Source organism: Neopsephotus bourkii, unplaced genomic scaffold (genome assembly GCF_033783945.1).
Source record: "Neopsephotus bourkii isolate Nb327-2 ecotype Australia unplaced genomic scaffold, CSIRO-AGI_Nbou_v1 NB_335, whole genome shotgun sequence".
In the NCBI taxonomy this organism is placed as follows: Eukaryota; Metazoa; Chordata; class Aves; order Psittaciformes; family Psittacidae; genus Neopsephotus; species Neopsephotus bourkii.
In genome coordinates, this window is record NW_026900841.1 from 2,144,839 (window position 1) to 2,165,450 (window position 20,612).

At 40.7% G+C, this 20,612-nt stretch overlaps 1 protein-coding gene across 5 annotated transcripts in view; it reads left to right on the plus strand.

Moving 5' to 3' along the window:
* Positions 1 to 20,612, plus strand: part of PCNT (pericentrin) — an 88,251-nt gene that overhangs the window by 45,910 nt on the left and 21,729 nt on the right. For 3 of the 5 annotated variants that reach the window (XM_061348124.1, XM_061348127.1, XM_061348125.1), the window contains 11 exons: positions 5,949 to 6,178; positions 6,539 to 6,658; positions 7,157 to 7,177; positions 8,682 to 8,909; positions 11,264 to 11,434; positions 12,799 to 12,951; positions 13,457 to 13,633; positions 13,857 to 14,978; positions 16,337 to 16,858; positions 17,690 to 17,795; positions 18,226 to 18,380. In XM_061348124.1, coding sequence (XP_061204108.1) covers positions 5,949 to 6,178; positions 6,539 to 6,658; positions 7,157 to 7,177; positions 8,682 to 8,909; positions 11,264 to 11,434; positions 12,799 to 12,951; positions 13,457 to 13,633; positions 13,857 to 14,978; positions 16,337 to 16,858; positions 17,690 to 17,795; positions 18,226 to 18,380 — 3,005 coding nt within the window. Of the gene's footprint in view, positions 1 to 1,926; positions 1,966 to 5,948; positions 6,179 to 6,538; positions 6,659 to 7,156; positions 7,178 to 8,681; positions 8,910 to 11,263; positions 11,435 to 12,798; positions 12,952 to 13,456; positions 13,634 to 13,856; positions 14,979 to 16,336; positions 16,859 to 17,689; positions 17,796 to 18,225; positions 18,381 to 20,612 lie in introns of all 5 variants that reach the window. The other 2 variants (XM_061348122.1, XM_061348126.1) reach the window with 2 other exon arrangements.

The following is a 20,612-nucleotide window of genomic DNA, read 5'->3' on the forward strand; positions in this document are numbered from 1 at the left end:
CGAATATTAAGGGATGTTATGTGGCTTGCACTGTGCAGGAACTCAAGACTAGGATATGCTGATTCTTAATGAATTTCTGAACCATTTGAATAGCATTCTATAGTTTTGACTTCTTGAATTTGCAGCCTCAGTGTCATTCTAATATGCCTATAAGTGAATTTCTCTGTATTGCCTTACACCAGATATTTTATCATTTGGGATCACCGCCTTGCCATTTGTGCGTTTGACTGGACACAATCTATATGTTGCAGTTAATCTGTCCACTCCTCAGGAGCCCCTGTGTAGACTCCTGCCTGCCTTTCAGTCCTGCTGTATCGTTTCTCTGCAACTCATCTGCCTCTTGCCTCTCCCCCACCTCATCTTCTCTTAACTTTGCTGCTTTTCACCTACTCTTCCAACTCTTGACTCCACCATTGCCCTGCTGTCACAGGCAACCATCCTTCAGTGTTCTTCCTTTTGGCTTTGCACTTGACCTTTCAAATGTAGTGCAATCAAAATACTCATGTTGTACATAGGAACATAGAAGGGTTTGGGTTGGAAGGAACCTTTAAATGTCTTCTAGGCCAACCCACCTGCAATGAGCAGGGACATCTTCAACTGAAAAGGAGTAGAATATTTTCAGTTGAAAGGGACATATAACAATCAACATGACAACTCTTGATCATCCCTGGAGTGACAGCATGTTATTAAAGACATGTCCAAATGCCTCTTAAACACTGACAGGCGTGGGGCATCGACCACCTTTCTGGAAATGCTGTTCCAGTGTTTGAATGCCCTCTCAGTAAAGAAATGCTTCTTTCTGTCAGGTTTAAACTTCTCCTGGTGCAGCTTTGAACTGTTCTCACACATCCTATCACTGGATAACAGGGAAAAGAGATCAGCACTTCCCTCTCCATGTCCCTTCCTCAGGAAGCTGCAGAGAGCAATAAAGTTACCCCTCAGCTTCCTTATCTCCAAACTAGACAAACCCAGAGTGCTCAGCCGCTCCTCAGAGGATATTCCTGCCAGCCCTGTCACCAGCAACTAGACCAAGTTGCTCAAAGCCCCATCCAATCTGACCTTGAATGTTTTCAGGGATGGGGCATCTACCACTTCTTTGGGCAAGCAGTGCCAGTGTTTCACCGCTATCGGTGTAAAGAATTTCTTCCTTATAGCTAGGCTGAATGTTCCCTCTTTAGTTTAAGACTATCAACCCTTGTCCTATTGCTACAGGTGCTATTAAAAAGTAGAGAACATATATTAGGGTTAAAAGTTGTGCCCATCTTTGATCTCTCATATGATATCTGAATAGTACCTTACTATTACCTTAACAGAAAAAGGAATAAGTGGGCTTGTGCATATTGCTCTGGCTTACAGACCCTGCCCTAATTTGTCCCAGTAAACAGATGAAGAGATCAAGAAAAGAGCCCTCTTCCTCAAGGGAAAAGCAGTTGAACAGAAACAGATTCAAGGGCTGTATCTGAAACTAAATGCATGTTGTGCTTGCTTTACAACAGTGGTTATGGCATCGACTAATACATCCTACAGGAAATGCCAAATCATTCCATGGTGGTGTTGAACCCAAGTACATCTGTGTCTCATGGAAATGTATGACAGATTACAGAGTCTGTAAGTCTGTGTCAGTGAGTCCTGCTGGACTGAATCCTGCTTTGAACCCCTGGAAAGAATTAAAAAGCCAAGAATGTTGCAACCCACTTGCATGGTTATAATGAAAACACATTTCTATAGTAGCTCTAGTCTTAATTCCAGACATGGATCAACATATATCATCAGGAACTTTGTGTCATAATAAAGGTGAAGTGCGTATTTGCTGAATAAGAGGTAGGAGCTATCTGTTTGCATATGAATTTCTAGTAATTTAGAAGCTGGAATGGATCACAGCGTCCTGTTCTTGTTTTGTACGTGTCTGTCTGTTTTGATTTCTAGGAACACGTATTGCTAACGTAGCACAAAAAGAAGGTTCAGGTTTGTAATGATGAGTGTGGGTTTTTTCTGGTTTGGGTTGATGTAACACCTGAGTGAATGAATTGCTAGTTTTGATTTTAACAAAGAGGAATAGTACTTCATGAATAGTCCCAACAAATTCCTGACATTATAAATATCTTGGCAAAAAGAAAGTTATGATTTCTGTGATACATCAGAAAACAGCTAAAACTAGAAATATTTAGCTGACTAGTATTTAAAGGGAAAAAAAACACCCTAGTTTTGCTGCCATTAGGCTTAAAATGCCTGGCACTCTTATCTTCATGTTTACCAGCTTCATTTTTCTTTTGAGGGGATGGAGTGAGTTGTAATTTTCTGGGAGCTTCTAATGCTACACAGTGAGCTGTCAGAATGATTGGGGGGGGAAGAAAAATATTTGAGGTGATGTAAAATAGTGAGCTCAGAAAGACAGCAAGAATTGGAGGAAGTCTAAGGGAGACTAGAGAAATGGAATTGAATGAGGAGGAGGTAGATCAGAGAAAAGGGGAGAAGAATAGGAAGGAAGGCTTAGTTAGGGGAGCAACAGTGAAACTGAAAACAAGCAAGAAGGATGATAGAATGGTTTGGGTTGGAAGGGACCTTAAAGCTGACAGAGTTCCAACCCCTGCCACAGGCAGGGACACCTTCCACTAGAGCAGGTTGCTCCAAGCCCCTGTGTCCAACGTGGTCTTGAACACTGCCAGGGATGGGGCAGCCACAGCTTCTCTGGGCACCCTGTGCCAGCGCCTCAGCACCCTCACAGGGAAGAACTTCTGCTTTATTTCTAACCTAAATCTCCCGTGTTCCAGTTTGAACCCATCACCCCTTGTCCTATCACTGCAGTCCCTGATGAAGAGTCCCTCTCTGGCATCCTTGTAGCCACCTTCCAGATACGTGAAGTTTTACGCTGATGTTGGAGGTCTGTTGATGAAGTAAAGTTTGTAGGTGTCAAATTGAAAGAGACTTTTTTTAATATCTTTTTTCCCCTCCTGATCATACATGTGCACACTGACCTCCTGAGCAGCAAACATTTAGGTCTGATAAATTCATTGCTGTCACGATTATGTTTTGCGATCTACTCAAAATAGAAGAACCGTATGTTTTTAGACAAATTTTACTCATACACATACACGCATATATTCTTAGATGTATTATCTTGTTTCCCCCAAAATATGTTAGCTGGGTAAAATATGTCCCTTAGGTGAATAAAAAATGGTGTTGTAGGTGAATTCCCATTAGAATTAAAAGGCTGCACAGGGCTCTTACCCATTACTGTGTCTTTATTCCTTCTGCCCCACCCCCGCTCCCCTCAAACACATTTTTATTTAACTTAGTTTTGGGAAGCACCTCATTGTCCTGAAATGTGCTGCTATGCACTCAAAGAGAGGGAACATCTAACCTTAGCTGGTAAGGGTGTCAGAGCTAACCTAGCTCCCACCCCAGCCATCAGTAGTACTCTTCCTCTGGTTTGGAATTGCATATAGAATGTGGAAAATATGATGAAAATCATCTTGTTTGGAGTTGATTGACATGTCCTACACCTTGAAAAGTTGACACCTCCTCCCTTTTCTGATGTTTAGTACTAATGTGGATAGAACGGCCTTGCTAATCAAATGCAGTTTGGCTGGAGGTTGGCATTTGCTAATGGTGATCTTGGGAGTGGGGAGGCGTGTGCCAGGGTATTACCACAGTGGCATTGCATGACCTGAATTAGCATTCATAAAATAGCAGGTTTGTCCATGCAAAGAAACAAATCTGTGATCTGATGGTTCATATGGCTTTAAAATATACTGATACACTTGGGGAACATGTGCTTAAAACAAAACCCAAACAGATTACACTGAGACTGCCAAAATGTGATACCTGCTTTCTATGTAACATTTTCAATTTCACATAAAATCTGTTAGCTAATGACTTGTGTTCCATTAAGGTGCATTTCTGTCTGAGGAGGTGCCAGCACCTCACCACCCTCACAGGGAAGAGCTTCTGCCTAAGAGCTCATCTCAGTCTCCCCTGTTCTGGCAGGTTAAAGCCTTTCCCCTTGTCCTGTCCCTACAGGCCCTTGTCCAAAGCCCCTCTCCAGGTTTCCTGCAGCCCCTTGAGGCACTGGAGCTGCTCTGAGGTCTCCCCTTAAGGAGCCTTCTCTTGTTCAGGCTGAACCAGCCCAGCTCTCTCAGCCTGGTTGCAGAGCTGAGCTGCTCCAGCCCTCTCCATGGCCTCTTCTGGACTCGCTCCAACAGCTCTATGTCCCTCTTGTGCTGGGAGCTGCAGAGCTATTAGTCTATATTTAGTCTATATTTACATATAAAATACTAAACATTTAGTCTATATTTTTGTCCCCAAACAGAATCTACTTTACTTTTTCTCTTTGTCCAGTCTCTTTAATTTCCAGACACAATCTTCCCAGTCCCCATGCATTCTGTTGTTATCATTACTCCGCTGACATGTTCCCCAATGTTTAATGAAAATGCTATTGCATCATTCTAAGCTTGTGATGCTTTTTGTCTTAAGCATGCACATGGAAATGTTTGTGTTTCTTGGCTTAAAGTGTCTATAAATTTCATTAAATGCCTGTGGATAGTGAAGCACTAGAAAAGATGTTGTGAGGATGCTGTGGAATCAGTCACTTAGGGTTTTGAAGGTTTGGAATAACAGCTTTAATTGATGTTCAGTCAGAAATCATGTGGATTGAGCTGGTCATGCTTGGAAAAGGGAATTATCCCGTTCTGGGAACTGAGCTGGGTGACCTTATTGGAATCATAGACTTACCTTGTTCTCTATGGTTGAAAACATTTAAGATGAATAATGGAACACTTGAAAGTAAAGTAAAGAGCTCTTGCAGGACCCTGCTTTAAATATGAAATAGGCAGACTTCTCATGTTCAGGTTACTTAGCAATATTCACATTAAAATAGTTCTAAGTGCAATCACAATAGAGTTTCAGTTTGGGTCTCCTAAACAGTGGATTCAGTACATCCAGCTGATTAAAAATGCAGTTTGCAGCTATAAATTAGTTCTTAATAACTTAAATAACCTTGAGCTATGTATGTTTTTGAATTTGTGGTATTTCCTTTGCAGTCTATGTAGGGCAAATAAGTGCTGTCTTTTTCCCAGGAGTTTTCTTCCCTTGGCACTGGGCTAAGTTTCTGTAAGTGTGACTTTTCTTTGGGTTTTAATCCCCACTCAGGTTCAGAGAACAAGATTAACTTTTTTTTTTCATAGCAGTTGGCATGAGGGGAGGGCTGGGCACCAGTGACCACTGGAAAGATGGACTGGGTGCTAACTCAACAGTGTAGACAGCAGCAGAAGTATTATTGCATGGGACAGAGGAGTAATTGAGAGGCTGACCTATCTCTGGATGTTGGAGATCTAAGGAGGATCTCTGCACAGCAGTTTGGGGGAATTGAGAGTTCTTTATTGGATGGCTTGATTAGGAAGAGACTTGAACTAGGATGGGGTAAAAGCAGTGGCAAGGGTTTAGGATACAATGGTAAAGGATGGGTTTGAGAGACTAGGTGGCTGACAGTGGGGTGTGGAGCTTAAACTTAGGGATGGAGGACATCTGGAATGAAATGAATTTGGAGGATTGAAGAATTGGTTTAGAAAGAGCCCATGGGGCAGGAAGAGTGTGGAACTGCAGTTGAGAGGGCAAGCACGTGGTCAGGTGAGATGGGACTCTCTGGAACTGTGAGGTCTTCAGCTGTGAAGGCGAAAGTTTTCTATGTGCCCAGAATATCTCCAGATGGGAGTCACTTCAGGATTAAGAGCAGATGCCCATGTGTTCCTTCACTACAACATGCAGTAGTCTTATTGGAGATGCCTTTCAGAGACACAGTGGGCAGTCAGGTATCAGACTTCCTTTTATGTCTCTTGCATTTCAGGAGATTTTTGCCTTTGGTGTTGATGCTGAATTTAACCTCACCTTCAACTCAGTTTGATTTTTGTACCCTGCGCTGATAACTTTGTTATTTTTGTGTCCCTATTCAGGTCTACTGAAGGAAGTAGAATTTTTAGCAAAGGAGAAATTAGATCTTCAGTGTCAGGCAGAAAAGGACCATTCCAACTTGCGCTCTCAAATGAAAGTGTTGGAGGTGGAACTGGAAGAACAACTGCATAGTAATCAGGACCTGGCTACTCAGTTATTGGAGGTTGCTGAATTAAAACAGCAAATTCAAGTGCTTGAAAAACAGCTTAAAAACCAGCGACAATTCATGGATGTAAGCAAGCTTGGTACCACCCTTCCATGGCTTTGGAGGTGATAAATACTCCTTCTAGCTTGTGACTGAGACTGGGAAGATTGTCCCTAAAATGGGATACTTTCCATTTTGTTTGAAATTAAGACCTTGGTATTGTAGTCATGTAAAGGTAGTTTTAAAATATAAAACAGAGTTTGCTGTCCTTTTGATTTCTTTTCCTGTAACTTTAGGTGTACTTTCAAGACTGCTAAGAGGTGTTAATTTTTAAGTGAGCAGTTTCTTCACCACAAAAACAACCCCCATGTTTTTCTTGTACTCAATATTTTGATGAGACGCAAAGTTTCTATAAAAGCTTTTCATTCTCTCTGGCTGGGTTTACAGGAACAAGCTATAGAAAGGGAACACGAGCGTGATGATTTTCAGCAGGAAATTCAGAAACTGGAAGAACAGTTAAAACTGTCAGCAAAATTGCAGACTTCAGGAAAACCCAGAGAGTACAGGGTGAGTAAAATCGCACTCAGTGGCAAAAAGGAACTTATTAAATACCAAAAACTGTGTTTGTCTTTGGGTACCGGCTCTTGAGTGATGTTTTTTGTCTGTTGTCACCCAGAGAGCAGGTTTTCCCCCAGCTGACTGGGCTACATTTGTGCAGTGAGAGTAGACTTACATTATTTCTTCTGGAGACGGAAAGAAATGTTGTATATGCATCACAGTAAAGTTTCACAGCCTGTAAGTCTGGTTTAAATTAAATGAGTAGAACACAATACAGACGCTTGACTCTACAGAGCAAACACGAGGGATGACTTCTGGCTTCTAAATGTTTTTAGTTTTCCCACCTATAACAGTTGTAAAAAGAGATGTTCTTTGTCTGCACGTTTTGTCCTATTTCAGTTTATAAATGAGTTCTTTCTTTTACGTGTTTGTGTTTGATTTCAAAGATTAACTTTTGCTTTTTTGTTTGTTGTTTTGGGTTTTTTCACATAAATGAACATTATACAGAACGATGAATTGATTCTGCAGGTATGGAAAACAGCATGAACATCTCTTTAACTTTTCTTTCCTTCTTCTTTTAGTCTCTTCTATTAATTAGATCTGCTTTGTCTTTTTTCCCCCTGCTCTTGATGGGTCAAGGCTTCAGTTTGAGTTGGAGATAAGGACACATGTTTTAGCATGGCAGAATTCTTGCAGGGAGTGAGAAACTGCTTTCAGTTTAATTTCCTGTACCTGAGTGCTTTATTCTCCTGTCTTATTGCTCAGGTATATTACAGACAGTTCCTTACTGTAAAAGAGCTTTTTGGCATGAAAGGAGAAATTGAGGTTCAGACTGTGAAACAAGGATAATGGAATTTCAGTGATCCACTGTGCCTTAGTCTTCAGCTCTTCTTTATGGACCTGCTCTTAACAAAACTTCAGTGTATATACTACTTAATTTCATTTTCAGCTATTAATTTATGTGCAGTTTATGAAACTGCACCTTGGTATTAGAAAAGCAATACTTTCAGTATTTTCAGCTAGTCTGTGATACTCTCCATGCTTATTAATTTGAGTAAATTAACTCTGTTTTTTTCCATATTGCTAGAGGGTGTTTTTCTTCTTTAGTAATGTCTGTAAAATACTTGAAGATGTGAAATTCTATATTAATACAAAGAATTTTTACTTTACGATATGTAAAGTGGACTTTGCAGAAATTCAGACACTTAGTGATGAACAAGACATTTTTTAGTTTGTAAAATCTCATCTTCCTTGTTCCTTGGTATTGACCAAATTATTTCTCCCTTAGGTTTCCCATTGCTTTCCTGTCTGAGCTTGCTTTCAATGTGCTTGATGACTTTATCACTTCCAATGTACTCTCTCACACTTGGTTCTCTCCTGGTTAGCCAAGCTCCTAGCCTTGCCTTCACGTTGATTACTGGGATGAATGAGTGACCATTTTCCTGAAGCTCTGTGCATAATTGGATCTCAAAATTGATACCCTCTTCATGCTTAAGTGATTTGGGGAAAATGAAAGTACCTGTTCTGTATTGACTACTGTGAATCTTTCTGGTTTGCAGGAATTGAGTATGTTACGGTGCATATTTAGCTTTCAATTCTTGATATTTTTCTTTAAATTGGAATTCCATGAACTAATGAAAGAGGGGTCTGTGGTTACAGAAATGCATCTAATGCTATTAGTAGTAATTCATGTAATTTTGGGATTCATCTTAAACAAACGAAACCAAATCAAAACCCACTCCCAAACCACAAGGCCCCTTTTGATAACCACTGGGCCTTGAGTACTTTGCAACAATACTGCCAATATTAAGAATACTCAAATGTGTATTTAAGAGCTCCTGGATCTGGAAAACAAGAGTTCAGAAAGTTACTTTTTCATCCTTTCTGCCCACATTTAGTTTTACTTTCATCTAGGATTTACCACTACTTTAGTCCATAGTAGAACTCTAACCGCTCTGCCATGAAATTGCTCTTGTCCAATTGGAAGCTTCTTATGTTGACTGAATGGTTGTACAATGTGATTTCCATGTAGGTGGAATCTTTGCAAGCAGAAATAAAACAGAAAATAGATGACTACAATAAGCTGTTGTTAGAAAAGGAGCAAAACCACCAGGAAATTACAGCTCGTGATAAAGAGATAGAAAAACTGGTGGCACAGATTGGAGAACTGAAGCACAGCGGTACCGAAGTATCAAAGACTGTACTCTGCTTGGAGCAACAATTGCAGAAAATGAAGAAAGTGGAAACTGAATTAAAACAAGTAATTTTAAAATACTAATTTAATTGGGAGTGGCGTTATGGAGACAGGGCCTTCAGGGGGTTATCAGTGTGTTACAGTGTTGTGAGACTCGCCCTGAGACTATTAGTGGTGAGTTAAACTGTTGTGTCAATGGCAGGTATCACAGCCACAGTTGTAATCGTGCTTTGGTTTCACTATATTATATAGATATTTACTATATTATATAGAACTATAAGCCTAATTACTATAGAGACTGCTTTCTGATAGTTGTCATGTTTGCATAGATCAGAGTTGTTCTTTTGCTTCTCTGGCAGTTCCCAAGGAGATAGTGTTACTGAATATGAAACATTGTGGGGTTTCAATAAGTAACTGTATTTAAAATCCTATTTTAATTGGTAGTTTTTCTTGCTGTGTGTCCTTGCAGCCAGATCTGTTTGCCATACTCTAAATTTTGTGCTTTCTTACTACTGCAGATTTAATCATAGCTTAGAGTTAAGAGTAACATTTCATTTAGCAAAAGTATTCACCTTGTATCAAATATCTAAGTAACCTTTTCTACCTTAAACTAAATGTTTCCACGTCCTCCCAGCAGTTTTTGTTGGTTGAGTGCTGCTGGTGTGCCTGTTGAGTCCAAAGATGTAAGATTGGCATGATCTAAACTGAATAGATTAGTTTAATTGCTTATTCTGTAAATATTTGTTTCCATTATTTTAACTTTAAAAATATTGAACAATTATTTTTTTATGCTTTAGCTTCAGCTAATGTCAGACTGGTCAGTTGCAGTTTATTAGGTACTATTATTCCTATTTAATTAGCACTTGTGTCTGGAGAAGTGCCTGGGTTTATACTCCCACGTGCATGAAGGACATTGGCATACTGGAGCAAGTCTAGCAAAGGAACATCAAAATGGTCAGAGGGCTTGAGGAAATGAGTGTTGAGGGGAGGCTGGAAGAGCAGGATTTGTTTAGCTTTGCAGAGATCTCGTTGTTGGTCACAATCACATAATATGAGGTTATAAAGAAGGAAGCAGACTTGAGGTGCATAGTGTAAGGATAGAAAGATATGAGCACAAACTGCAGTAGGGGGAAATCCAATTAAATGGTAAAGGAAAACAGTCATATTGAGATTAGTGCCAATAACAAATAGGTCTGGAAAGAATAACTTTGAATACAGAATGGTATCTTTGTGAAGAATAATAACTAAACTCTCAGCTAGCAGATCCCTTTTTCCTGCTCATATGTGCATGGAGCAGGTCTTTGTCTTTTTCTGCTCCAATTTGTTTCAGTTGTTTAGATATATACATAGAATCATAGAATGGTTTGGGTCAGAAAGGACCTTAAGATCATCCAGTTCAAACCTCCCGCCACAGGCAGGGACACCTTCCACTAGAGCAGGTTGCTCCAAGCCCCTGTGTCCAATCTGGCCTTGAACACTGCCAGGGATGGGGCAGCCACAGCTTCTCTGGGCAGCACCTCACCACCCTCACAGGGAAGACCTTCTTCCTTATATCTAACCTGAGCTTCCCCTGTTTCAGTTTAAACCCATCACCCCTTGCCCTATCACTACAGCCCCTGATGAAGAGTGCCTCTCCAGAATCTCTGTAGGCCTCCTTCAGATACTGGAAGGCTGCTATGAGGTCTCCATGCAGCTTCGCTTTGACACTTCTAGTTAGGGCTGTGGTGGGAGGATTGCTCATCCTTTTGCTTGAGGCCTTGAAAGCATTATTCATTATGGGAATCTGCTGTCCTGTGGATTCTGGTGTTGGTGGAAGAAGATCCCACGTTCGACTACCTCCGTTTGGGCCTGTAAAAGAGCAGTGAGGGTACACAAGCTCTGACTTTTGCCTGGGTTGCCACTTGCTTTTATTGGATCACCACAGCAAGCTCAGAACATAGCAGCTGTGGAATGCCAGGAGAATCTTAACTCTTGTGTCCAGAGCTATGGCACACTTTCAGCTCTGCTGTTCAGTAAATGTGGGAAAATCTGAGGTAAGGCAGCCAGGTTCTTCAGGAACATGTATTGGCACATGGTTACTGGAGGGGTTTTGTGAGTGATCAAGATGGCGTGGGTAATGTCTTATTTTACTTGATATAAAACAAAGGCTCTGTTGTTGCTTGGATTTTGATGTTATGTGGATCCTTTCATGTATGGCAGCTGGATGCCTGAGGGGCTGGTTTAATACCGTGTGTTTCATGTGAGTGAGTCAAAAACGTTCAGTTGTTTTGAATACCTGTTTCTTTGTAGGCCATTGGGATTATGTACTTCATGTGCTGGGGTTTCTCAGGGATGATTATTTTGGCAGGGTTGTTCTCTTAGGTAGGTATGTATATTGACAACAATTAATTCTAGCATACAACAAAAAATGTATTTTGCAGGATAAAGAGGCATTGCAACAGCAACAGTACAATAACCTGATTCAGATCTCTGCCCTCCAGTCCAAATTGGATGAAGCAAGGCACAGAGTGCCAGCAGACAGCAGTGCTGCTCCAGTGCTGAAGGAGCAGTTAGAAGCAGAGCAAGAAGCACTTCAGTCGAAAGAGAGAGAAGTAAGAGTTTGTGCAAACTTGTATTTGGATATTTAAGCCATTCAAAACCTAAGTGACTGATGTTGTAGTCAATGTGCCTCTTACCCAGGATTCTTCATTCTTCTTTGGCCTGAACTAACCTTACTTTTTCTTGCTTTGTTCTGTTTTGTTACCTCCCATCCATCTGTCTTCCTTCCCACTGGAAACTGTCTTGTGACGATTTACATCAACTGATGTAAATGAGTAAATGATGAGACTGATTGATCAATATTTGTTGTAAACTGATTTTTCCTGTCCTTTCGAAGTTGAGGTGGAAGAGAAGGTAGATAAATTTGGGTTGACTTTGATACTGAGTGATAATTCCTTTAAGAACAGAAGGGGCAAATGCCCATAAATAGTATCATCTGACCTTGTCTGTTTTGTGAGCCAGAAGAAGTTAGTGATGTTCTTGTTCTAAGCTGAAACACACTGTAACTGGTCACGTTCCTCAGAAATTCTATTGGATTTAAATGCACAGATACATACACCCACCTCTGTGTTTGAGATATTTTGTAATTGTTATTGTATCTCTGATACACTGTGTACAGTTTGTGTGTGTGTGCAGTCCAGTTTAGAATATGCAAAGAACAAAAACATGGCTCATCTTCTAGTTAATTTGTATACCATTGTTTCAAGGGTAGTAAGGTAATAAGAACTAATTTCTTATGAGTGGAAGTTCTATGTCTCTTATGAAGTCTGACTTCAAGAGCCACTATAAGCCTTTTCCATTCTCAAAGGAATAGAACTCTTACCCGTGAAGGCAAGAGATGATGAAACCTGTGGGTGGCAAGATCATAGTGTTTCCAAATAGCTCTCAAGCTTTCAAACAGCTGCAAGGAGTGAAATGTGTAGTTACTGACTCCTTTTACAGGTTGAAGGAGTCAATGCTCAGAATTGTTTTGATTGCTGTGTTACTGGGATTAGCACTACAGTGTTAATTTCTGTCCTCTAGAAGGAGGAGAATGGTGATTATGTTAACTGCTTATGGTTACATTAGACATTAAATGCTAACATGTCTCCTGTTATGTCAACTTACATCAGTCAAGCTTTGATTGTTCAGAACACAGTAATAAATCTTTTATGAGCAGTTAGTATTTTTCAAAAGGAAATGGAAACCCACCTTTGCAGCACTTTGATTTTGCAGCTGAGGAGCTGGAACATCAGCTTCTCACTTTCTTTTTATGTCTCAAGTATTCTATTCATGCACATTGATTAGAAAGAGTTTAAATCTTAGAATTTGCTGAAGATACTTGTTCTCAGTAAATAAGGTGGTGAATGAAGTTTTCTCTTTTCTGCTTAGGTCAGAACTTCATTGAAACAACTATGCATTTTCTTCTTTCTTTCAGATTGCAAGCTTGTTAGACCAACTAGAACAATATAAAGAGAATTTGATCAGTAAAAATGAGGAGATACTGCAGCTGAACTTGCAGTTAGAGATGCAAGAAAAGCTTAGCACTTCCAGCATCAGCCAGCTTCAGTCAGAGAATGCACACTTGAAGGTAGGTTTCCTTAGCTGTAGTGTCCATCAGCTCAAACTTCAGAGCCTGCTTTCTTGAGTGCTGTGGTCTTCATCTTCTGGTATTATAAACAGATACTTAGTTTGCTTCTCTTGTCAAGGGAATATTGCATTATTGTTACAAGGCTGATGTTGGATATTGTAGAACACCCCCACAATGCTCTAGATTCATGCTTATGGCATTATCTTCTACAGTCATTTGATGTAATTAAAAACACTTAGCATTTTTCTGGCCCTGATAAGTTAGAAAATTGGGTGATTGTCAGTCTGGCAACTAGAGTGTTCCTCTCGTACCTTAGTAGTTGAGAAATACTGTGGCAATCTAATCCAGTAGTACAAATCCAACCAGAGTAGCTGTAGTTGTGTTCTGGAGTTCTTTAACCTTATAGTAAGGGATTGTTTAAATAAAGCCATTAGTTCTGTTCTGCTGTTAGGTTGGCAGAGAAAGTAAGTCCTTTCTAATGAGATTGCTGTGTTTTTCTGATCAGGAGGATCTAACAAAACTTCATGCGAAGCAAAATCGGGATCTGGGTATTAGTGAGTCCTCAACTTTGTCATTCCCACAAGCACTACTTAAAGAAAAGAATCAAGAAATCGATCACTTGAATGAACAAATGAGGAGGCTGCAGCATGAGCTAGAGAGAACTCTGGAGGATAAAGTGAAAGTACTTACTCTACGTTCATTGCTTGATTTTGGGGGGAAGAAAGAATCGTACTGTAAATTAGATCTGTTCTGGGTAGCTACCAGCTGAAGTGTGCAGTTCTTCCTGCTCTTAAATGTCTGACTTAATGCCTGTGTGATTCAGGAGGAAAATGTCATTTAAAGTCTATGTGCAGTAGTCATTCTGCCTACATACAGTAATATTCAGACTTTATCTGTTTGCTCAGGTTGTGGAAGACCAAAAAGGTGAAATTGAAGAACTCAGATCACTTGTAGAGCACCTTCGCAGTGACCAGGAAAGGCTGCATAAGGACAAAGAAGAAGAGGTAGAGCAACTCCACGGAGTAATTGAGAAGCTTCAAAAAGAGCTGGCACAACTTGGACCAGTATGTCATGAAGTTAGTGACAACCAAGATGATCTCTATCAACTCGCATTGGGAACGCCAGTGGAAAACCTTCAGAATGAGTTGGAGAAGGGACTATTGGACTGGCAGGGTGATATTGATCCAAACAGAAGAAACATATTGCTACTCTCCAAAGTGAGAGAACTTCAGGAGGAGGCAGAGCTTACCTCAGCTGCTAGAGAAGACCTGCAGCACCAACTGGAAGAGAAGGAATCACAGTTCAAACTGGAAGTGGAAATTCTGGAGAAAAAATGCCAGAAATTACAGGAGTCATCAGAGCAGCATGTTGCAGAGCTGACCTCTCTGAGAGCGCAGTACAACGCGCTTCAGGAAGAGCACAGCCTTTTCCAAACCCATTTTTCTCAGAGAGAGGCTGAAGCCAGGGCAACTTCTTCTCGCCTTCAAGAACTTGAAGATATTGTGAGAGAAAGGGAAGCAGATATTCTAGAGAAGAATAGGCAGATGAAGAGAATGGCAGATGAACGAGAAGCTGACACAACTGAGTTGCAATACTTAACCAAAAAGGCAGCAGATCTTCAAACCGAGCTGGAAAAGAGAGATGCAAGTCAGGCTCAAGATGTTTATAGTCTTCAATTAGAAGTTTCTAGACTTGATTCCCAGGTGCAAGCACTGAATCAGAAAGAGATAGTTTATCAGAGAGAAATCAATGAGCTGCAAGGTAGCACTGCAAAACTGAAAGATCAAATCAAGGTGTATGTGAAGGAGCTTGAAGCCTTACGCCTAGAAAGAGGTGAGCTGATTTCACAGTTGAAGATGTACGAGCCAAGGGAGCAACATGATCAGGAGGAGACTCGCCTTCCCAAGACCCTCTGTGAGAGAGAAAGAAAAGGCATAGCCCTTAAAGGAGGAACGGAGGAATTGGAAGAACTAGAGGCAAATGTTGATCAGCCACTTGCAGTACTGGCTTCCCCCAGTGATAAACAGGTGTGCAATTTGGTTTAAATAGTATTATCTTTTTTAAAACATAAAGCCCTTTAGTTTATCCTTTTCAGTGCTGTAAGAAAGGGTAAAGATGAATACTATGGCATCAAAGTGGCTGTGGTGACTCAGTTGAAGGGTCTGTTCATAGTTTCTTCAGCATTGGCTAAAGGTAGGTGCCTGGAAGAACTAAGAATAGGCCAAGCATACATGGAAACCTAATTGAGTCAGTTTTTCTGAGCTGAGTATGGTTTGGGGCATGGTCCTAAGGTATGTGATGGGTGTTGGCAGTGCAAGAGCTGCAGGGTGGCCTCCCTGAGAAAAGGCCAGGGTTGCTCCATGCTGGGCACAGCTGGTTCCACCACAGGCCATAGCTGAGCCCATCAGCCACGTGTGTGGCACTGCTGCAAAAGTGGATTCAGGAAATTATGGGTAAAATGCTGCACAGTCAGTGAGGAGTGAGGAAAAGAAGAGTGAGAAACAGCCTGTTGAAGAGACCGTGCTAGGACAGGTAGCCACGCTGCAGGGGAGGAGGTAGGGGAGTTTGGAATGAGAGTCCTTGTAGGAAGGTAGGCAGGGATGTCTGCAGTTTCAGGGTGGAAGTCTAGCCTTGGCCTGGTCAGTAACTATGCCTCACACTATAGGAAAGAGGATGGAAAGGTTCTGTGCCCATTCAGATACCGAAGCCTTCAGACTGGAAAACAGCCAGTTATGTGCAAGGATCACATCAAGTAGGGAAGAGTTCAAGGCCAAGTTGGGCAGAGCCTTGAGCGACATGGTCTAGTGTGAGGTTTCCCTGCCTGTGGCAGGGGGGTTGGAACTGGCTGATCTTAAGGTCCCTTCAAACCCAAACCAGTCTGGGATTCTATGGTTTTCTTCCGTTCAGTGACTAGAAGTAGATGGTTGACACTTTCTCCTGCATTGAAATGGCAGGCATAGGAATCGTCTGTAGACGTCTTAACCATTTTTTCCTGGTGCCCTGGGTCAGGAATTAAGCCCTAGGATAGTTAGGTAGATTTGTCCACTTAGTAAAGCAATGGTTTTTGACATCTGTTTGAACATACGAAAATTGTCTACACTGCTAAGGAATAATACCCTTTCTTTCCTGCTTGATTCAGAAGTCAGCTCTGCAGAAAGACATTGGCTTATTGTACAGTTGTGGGTTTTTTTTCTCTGCTATTGATGGTATGTTTGTTAAAAAGCCTGGTTAGCTGGCATATAAAATATACTAAAGCATCTGATAATTTTTACATAATAATAGATACAACTACTAAATTAGAAAAGGTCTTTTGAAGTTAATGTTTTTCAGTTTTTAAAATAGTATTTAAATTCTCTTACACAATTAATGTGTTATTTCATTGTAGGACAAAGATGAAGTTGTGTTTGACTCAAAGACTCACATTCTAAATAAAAAAACTCCCATAAAGCAATCACAAGAAAAGACCTTGATTCGGGAATCGGATGTGATCAACAACTCTGAAGAGAAGCAAGATTTGAAAAAGTATAGCCAGCAAATGTTGGAAAGTCATCAAACTCCTGATGCTCCAAAGCACAACTTGAACATAGGCAAAGTCAATTTGACAGATTTCCAGGATTTCAGTGCGGGTATGGCTTCATGGGGGTCACCGGAGATTATGAGAAAGCAAGACATGAGCATGGAAGTTCAACCAGTGCTGACACCCTTTTCGGAAGTGGAAAGCACAGATCTTGAGATGATGCACACCAGGTCATCCATACAGGAAGATAATTCTGGATTGCTGGGATATCCTAACCTGTATGAAAACAGCAGTGACGAAGCAGCCGTGGGAGTAGATAGAAAATCTCCTGCTTTCTCTGAAAGTACCTACTCTGTTGATGACAACCAAGATACGGAGAAGAAGATTTTGGTAAGTGATGTTTCATGTCTGATTTAATTCCAATCAAATAAGGCTGCTCAGCTCAGTCCCTCGGATCATTGTTGGGCCACTGGCTCAAGTAGTAGAGCCATACACAGGAGGAGAGGTGTATAAGGTTCTGACCTGTATTAAAACCCTGTTTACCACTGCTTCTGATAATCCTAAAATTGAGAAATAAGCTGTTTACATCTGGCTTTGTGTCCTGTGTGTCTGCACACTGCTGATGTGGCGTCAGTAAAAATTTGGGTTTTACTCTCATGCTCTCAAAAGACTCTTCAAATCCAAGTACTTTTGCAGTGACACAAGCAGGAAGTGAGTGATAAATTTAGTGGTAATGCTTCATGTGCAAGTAATTGAGTTAAAACGTGTAAACATGTTTTACTTCCACAGTACTCAATTTACCATCAAAGTTCTCCACTCGCAGCTATCTGTCATTGAGTGTTAGTAGAGACTGAGTCAAAATTGAAGAATATAGGTTTTTCTTTTTAGTGGCAGTATTTTGTATATTGGGTCTGTATCATTTCACAGGAAGATAAAGTCTGTAATTCAGAAAATGAATCTTCGGTTGTATATTATTGTGCCTTGCTTTTGAAGGCAATTAATGATAAATACATGTCCCTTTCTTAACAGACTATTGAAAGGGAGATAAAAATGTGATGGAATGCCTTCCATTGTTGCATTCACTGTGGGATTTGCCATCTCCAGCACTAGAGATCTAGGCATTTGCTAAACTCTGCACTAGTAACATAGCTGTTACGAAATGCAGAAAACTCTACAGCTGGATTCTGAAAACTAAACTCATCTGAAAAATTTCTTTCCAAGCAGACGAGAGAAGCTGATAATCTAACTTTAACCCCTTCGGATTTACAAGATGATGTAAGATCAAGGGCATCTGCTGTAGATGAGATGAGTGATGGATATAGCAGCAGTAAGTTTAACTTTGGAGATTCCTTTCACCTTCAACTTCATTATAAAGCTGTTACAACATTTCCTCTTTCTCCCATTTTCTGTTACTGTAGGTCTTTTATTTGAAAGCTGTGCCTTTGTCAGGTGGATCTTTGTTTAGGGAGACTTGTATATTTGTGCTCGTGGAAGTCTGCTTCTACCTTTTCAACTTTACATACTGAAAAGGAGGCATGGGGGTTTTAGTGGGACCTGACTTAACTACAATACTTTCTCTGATGCTAAAGGCAACTTACAGCCTTTTTACTTGTAATTAGTCGAGATCTCACCCAATAAATTCAGCTGACCATGCTTTCAAATTAACAGGAGAAATCATGGTTATTTTGCAAATGGTTATGCTGGTTTCAAGTGCTTTAATCTTTGTAACACTGTTGGGGGGCTGTCTCTTTCTTCAGATACCAGCTCGAATTTTGCAGCTAAACTAAAGCAGGACCTACAGACATCAGAGCACCTGGATGCTAGTTTCATGGCTTATCTGCAGTACCGTGGAATGTTTCCAGATTTTATGGAATCAGTGAGAGAAAAGGAAATACTTTCACCACAGCTGAAGGTAATACATGGTTAATAGAAGCAATTTAAAACTGAAACAGCAGAAATGAAATGCTAGTATCAAATAGTTAGCTGTGACCTTTACACTGGAAACTGTTCTGTAATGGTTTGAAATTCAAGCTGATGATGGTTCTTGAGTAATTATTTCATCTCTCATGTGACAAATTTCCTGACATTTGTCTTGCTTGTACTTGCTAGAATTGAAGATTTTGCTAGGACAGCACTAGTGGTGTTCCAGAATGTGACAGTACAAGGACTAATTGATCTGATTTATGGCTTTGTCTTGGAGGCTTTACAGAAAGCCGTTTCCCAAGCAAGCGTAGCTAGCTGACATCATGCTCCCCTGCCTATTCTTGTCATTCTGATATGATGGAGAGCTGTGGGAACACCACTACAAGGTGTGGAGGAATCTTTCAAAGTCAGTTCCAGGAGTATGATGAATATACAGAAGACTAAGCAGCGATTACTTACTCTAGCTTAATAAGTTAAAGAAAGTATATGCCTGGGCCTCTATGGTTTGATGCTGTAGCTGAACAAGCTCTCACCTATTAGAGGAATCCCAGCTTGTGAAGGGGAGAAATTCAGTGCTCCAAGTCATGTCATCTGTGAGGCTGGTGAGAAGTAAGTGGGTGAGTACAGCAGGCTAAAGGGAGCTCTTAAAAACAAACCAGAAGAAATACACTTCCTAGCAAGTGAATGCTGCCTCCTCAAATGTTTAGCAGATTCCTTCAGTTTATTCAGCAAAATGAAGGAAGATCTGTGCAATGAAGTAAGGCTGTAAAAGGGGAAGGGAAGTCTGAATTCAGACTTATACTGGCTCGCACAAGTAACTCAAGGTGAAGGAGACTGGACCTTTATCTTGGCTTGAGGCAGAAGGAAGAACCTTCCCCCATCCCCTGAAGTGTCACTTCAAAACAGGCATGATGCTCTGGCACTGGAGAATGAAAAGCACATTGAGTAACGATGTGATGAAGGAAGCCAACCATGCAAAGGTGATGCAACACCTACTCACATTAGAAGCAGTGCTACCAGATAAGCTTGTAAAGTATTAGTAACCAAAGATTCCTTACTGAGGGGCACTGAAGCATCAGCATTTGCCATCCAGACAATTCCTCTAGAGATGTTTGCTGCTTATGGGAGCCTGAATTTGTGGCATCACTGAGAGACTGCCAAGCCTAGTGAACCCTGCAGATAACCTACATCTGTTCCATGTAGGAGCAGTAACACCATAACTATATACAATAACAATACTGTAACAAGGCAATTTGGAGCCATCAAAAGAGACTCTATGTCCCTCAGATGAATGTTAAAAAGATTGAGAGCACAGAAGGTATTCTCCTCTATCCTCCCAGTCAGAGGAAGGTGGTGTCCAGGATGGAGGACATAAACAGGAAAATACCTAGCTGTGTAGCTAGTGTAACCTATACTTCAGGTTTTGATTTCTGTGATCATGGAGAGGTCTGCTGGGAGCAGATGGGATTCACCTAACCAAGTAAGACAAGAGTGTCTTCACCAATAAGCTGGCCAAACCTCTAAGGAGAGCTTTAAATTAGACTTAGCAAAAGAAAGGGGTAGGGTTTTGAGCAACAAAGAAAAGCCAGGAGCAGCTGATGTATTAGGAACAACAGGGAAACACCTATGAAATGCCTCAAATAAGACTGGAAGAGGTTGCCCAGTGAAGCTCTGGGTGGGGCTTTAAGCAGCCTGGTCTAATGAAAGATACCCCCATGTGGTAGGGGTCGGACTAGGTGATCTTTAAAGGTCACTTCCAACCCAAATCATTCTGTATCTAGACCCTGTATGTAAAAGGTAATAATTCTCAAGAGCATAGTTTAATAGATTTTGTAGAAGAGTTGAATTTTATTCTATCTTAGGAAGCGGTTTCTTCTGTGAATTGTCAATCTAATCTTTACTGGCTGTAAGATCTGAATGCAAATCCCACTAGCGAATGTTTAGTTGGAACAATTTACCGTGCTTCTGTTGTTTATGTTTACTAAGGTTTTCATCATTTAGCTTTGGTTCTTGACATGATCACTGGTTTGATTCAAATGACAGGAAAGCAACTCAAGTTGGTTCAAAAGTTAAGCTATTCAAAATGTACAAAGAAAGAATATCAAGAGTTTAAGAGAAGTACTCTGTACTGTTGCTGCTGTTAAAGTGAGTGGCAACGAGGAACAGCTCCACATCAAGCTGGGATATTTCTGATGAGCTGTGTGTAGAAAAGGACTTAAAT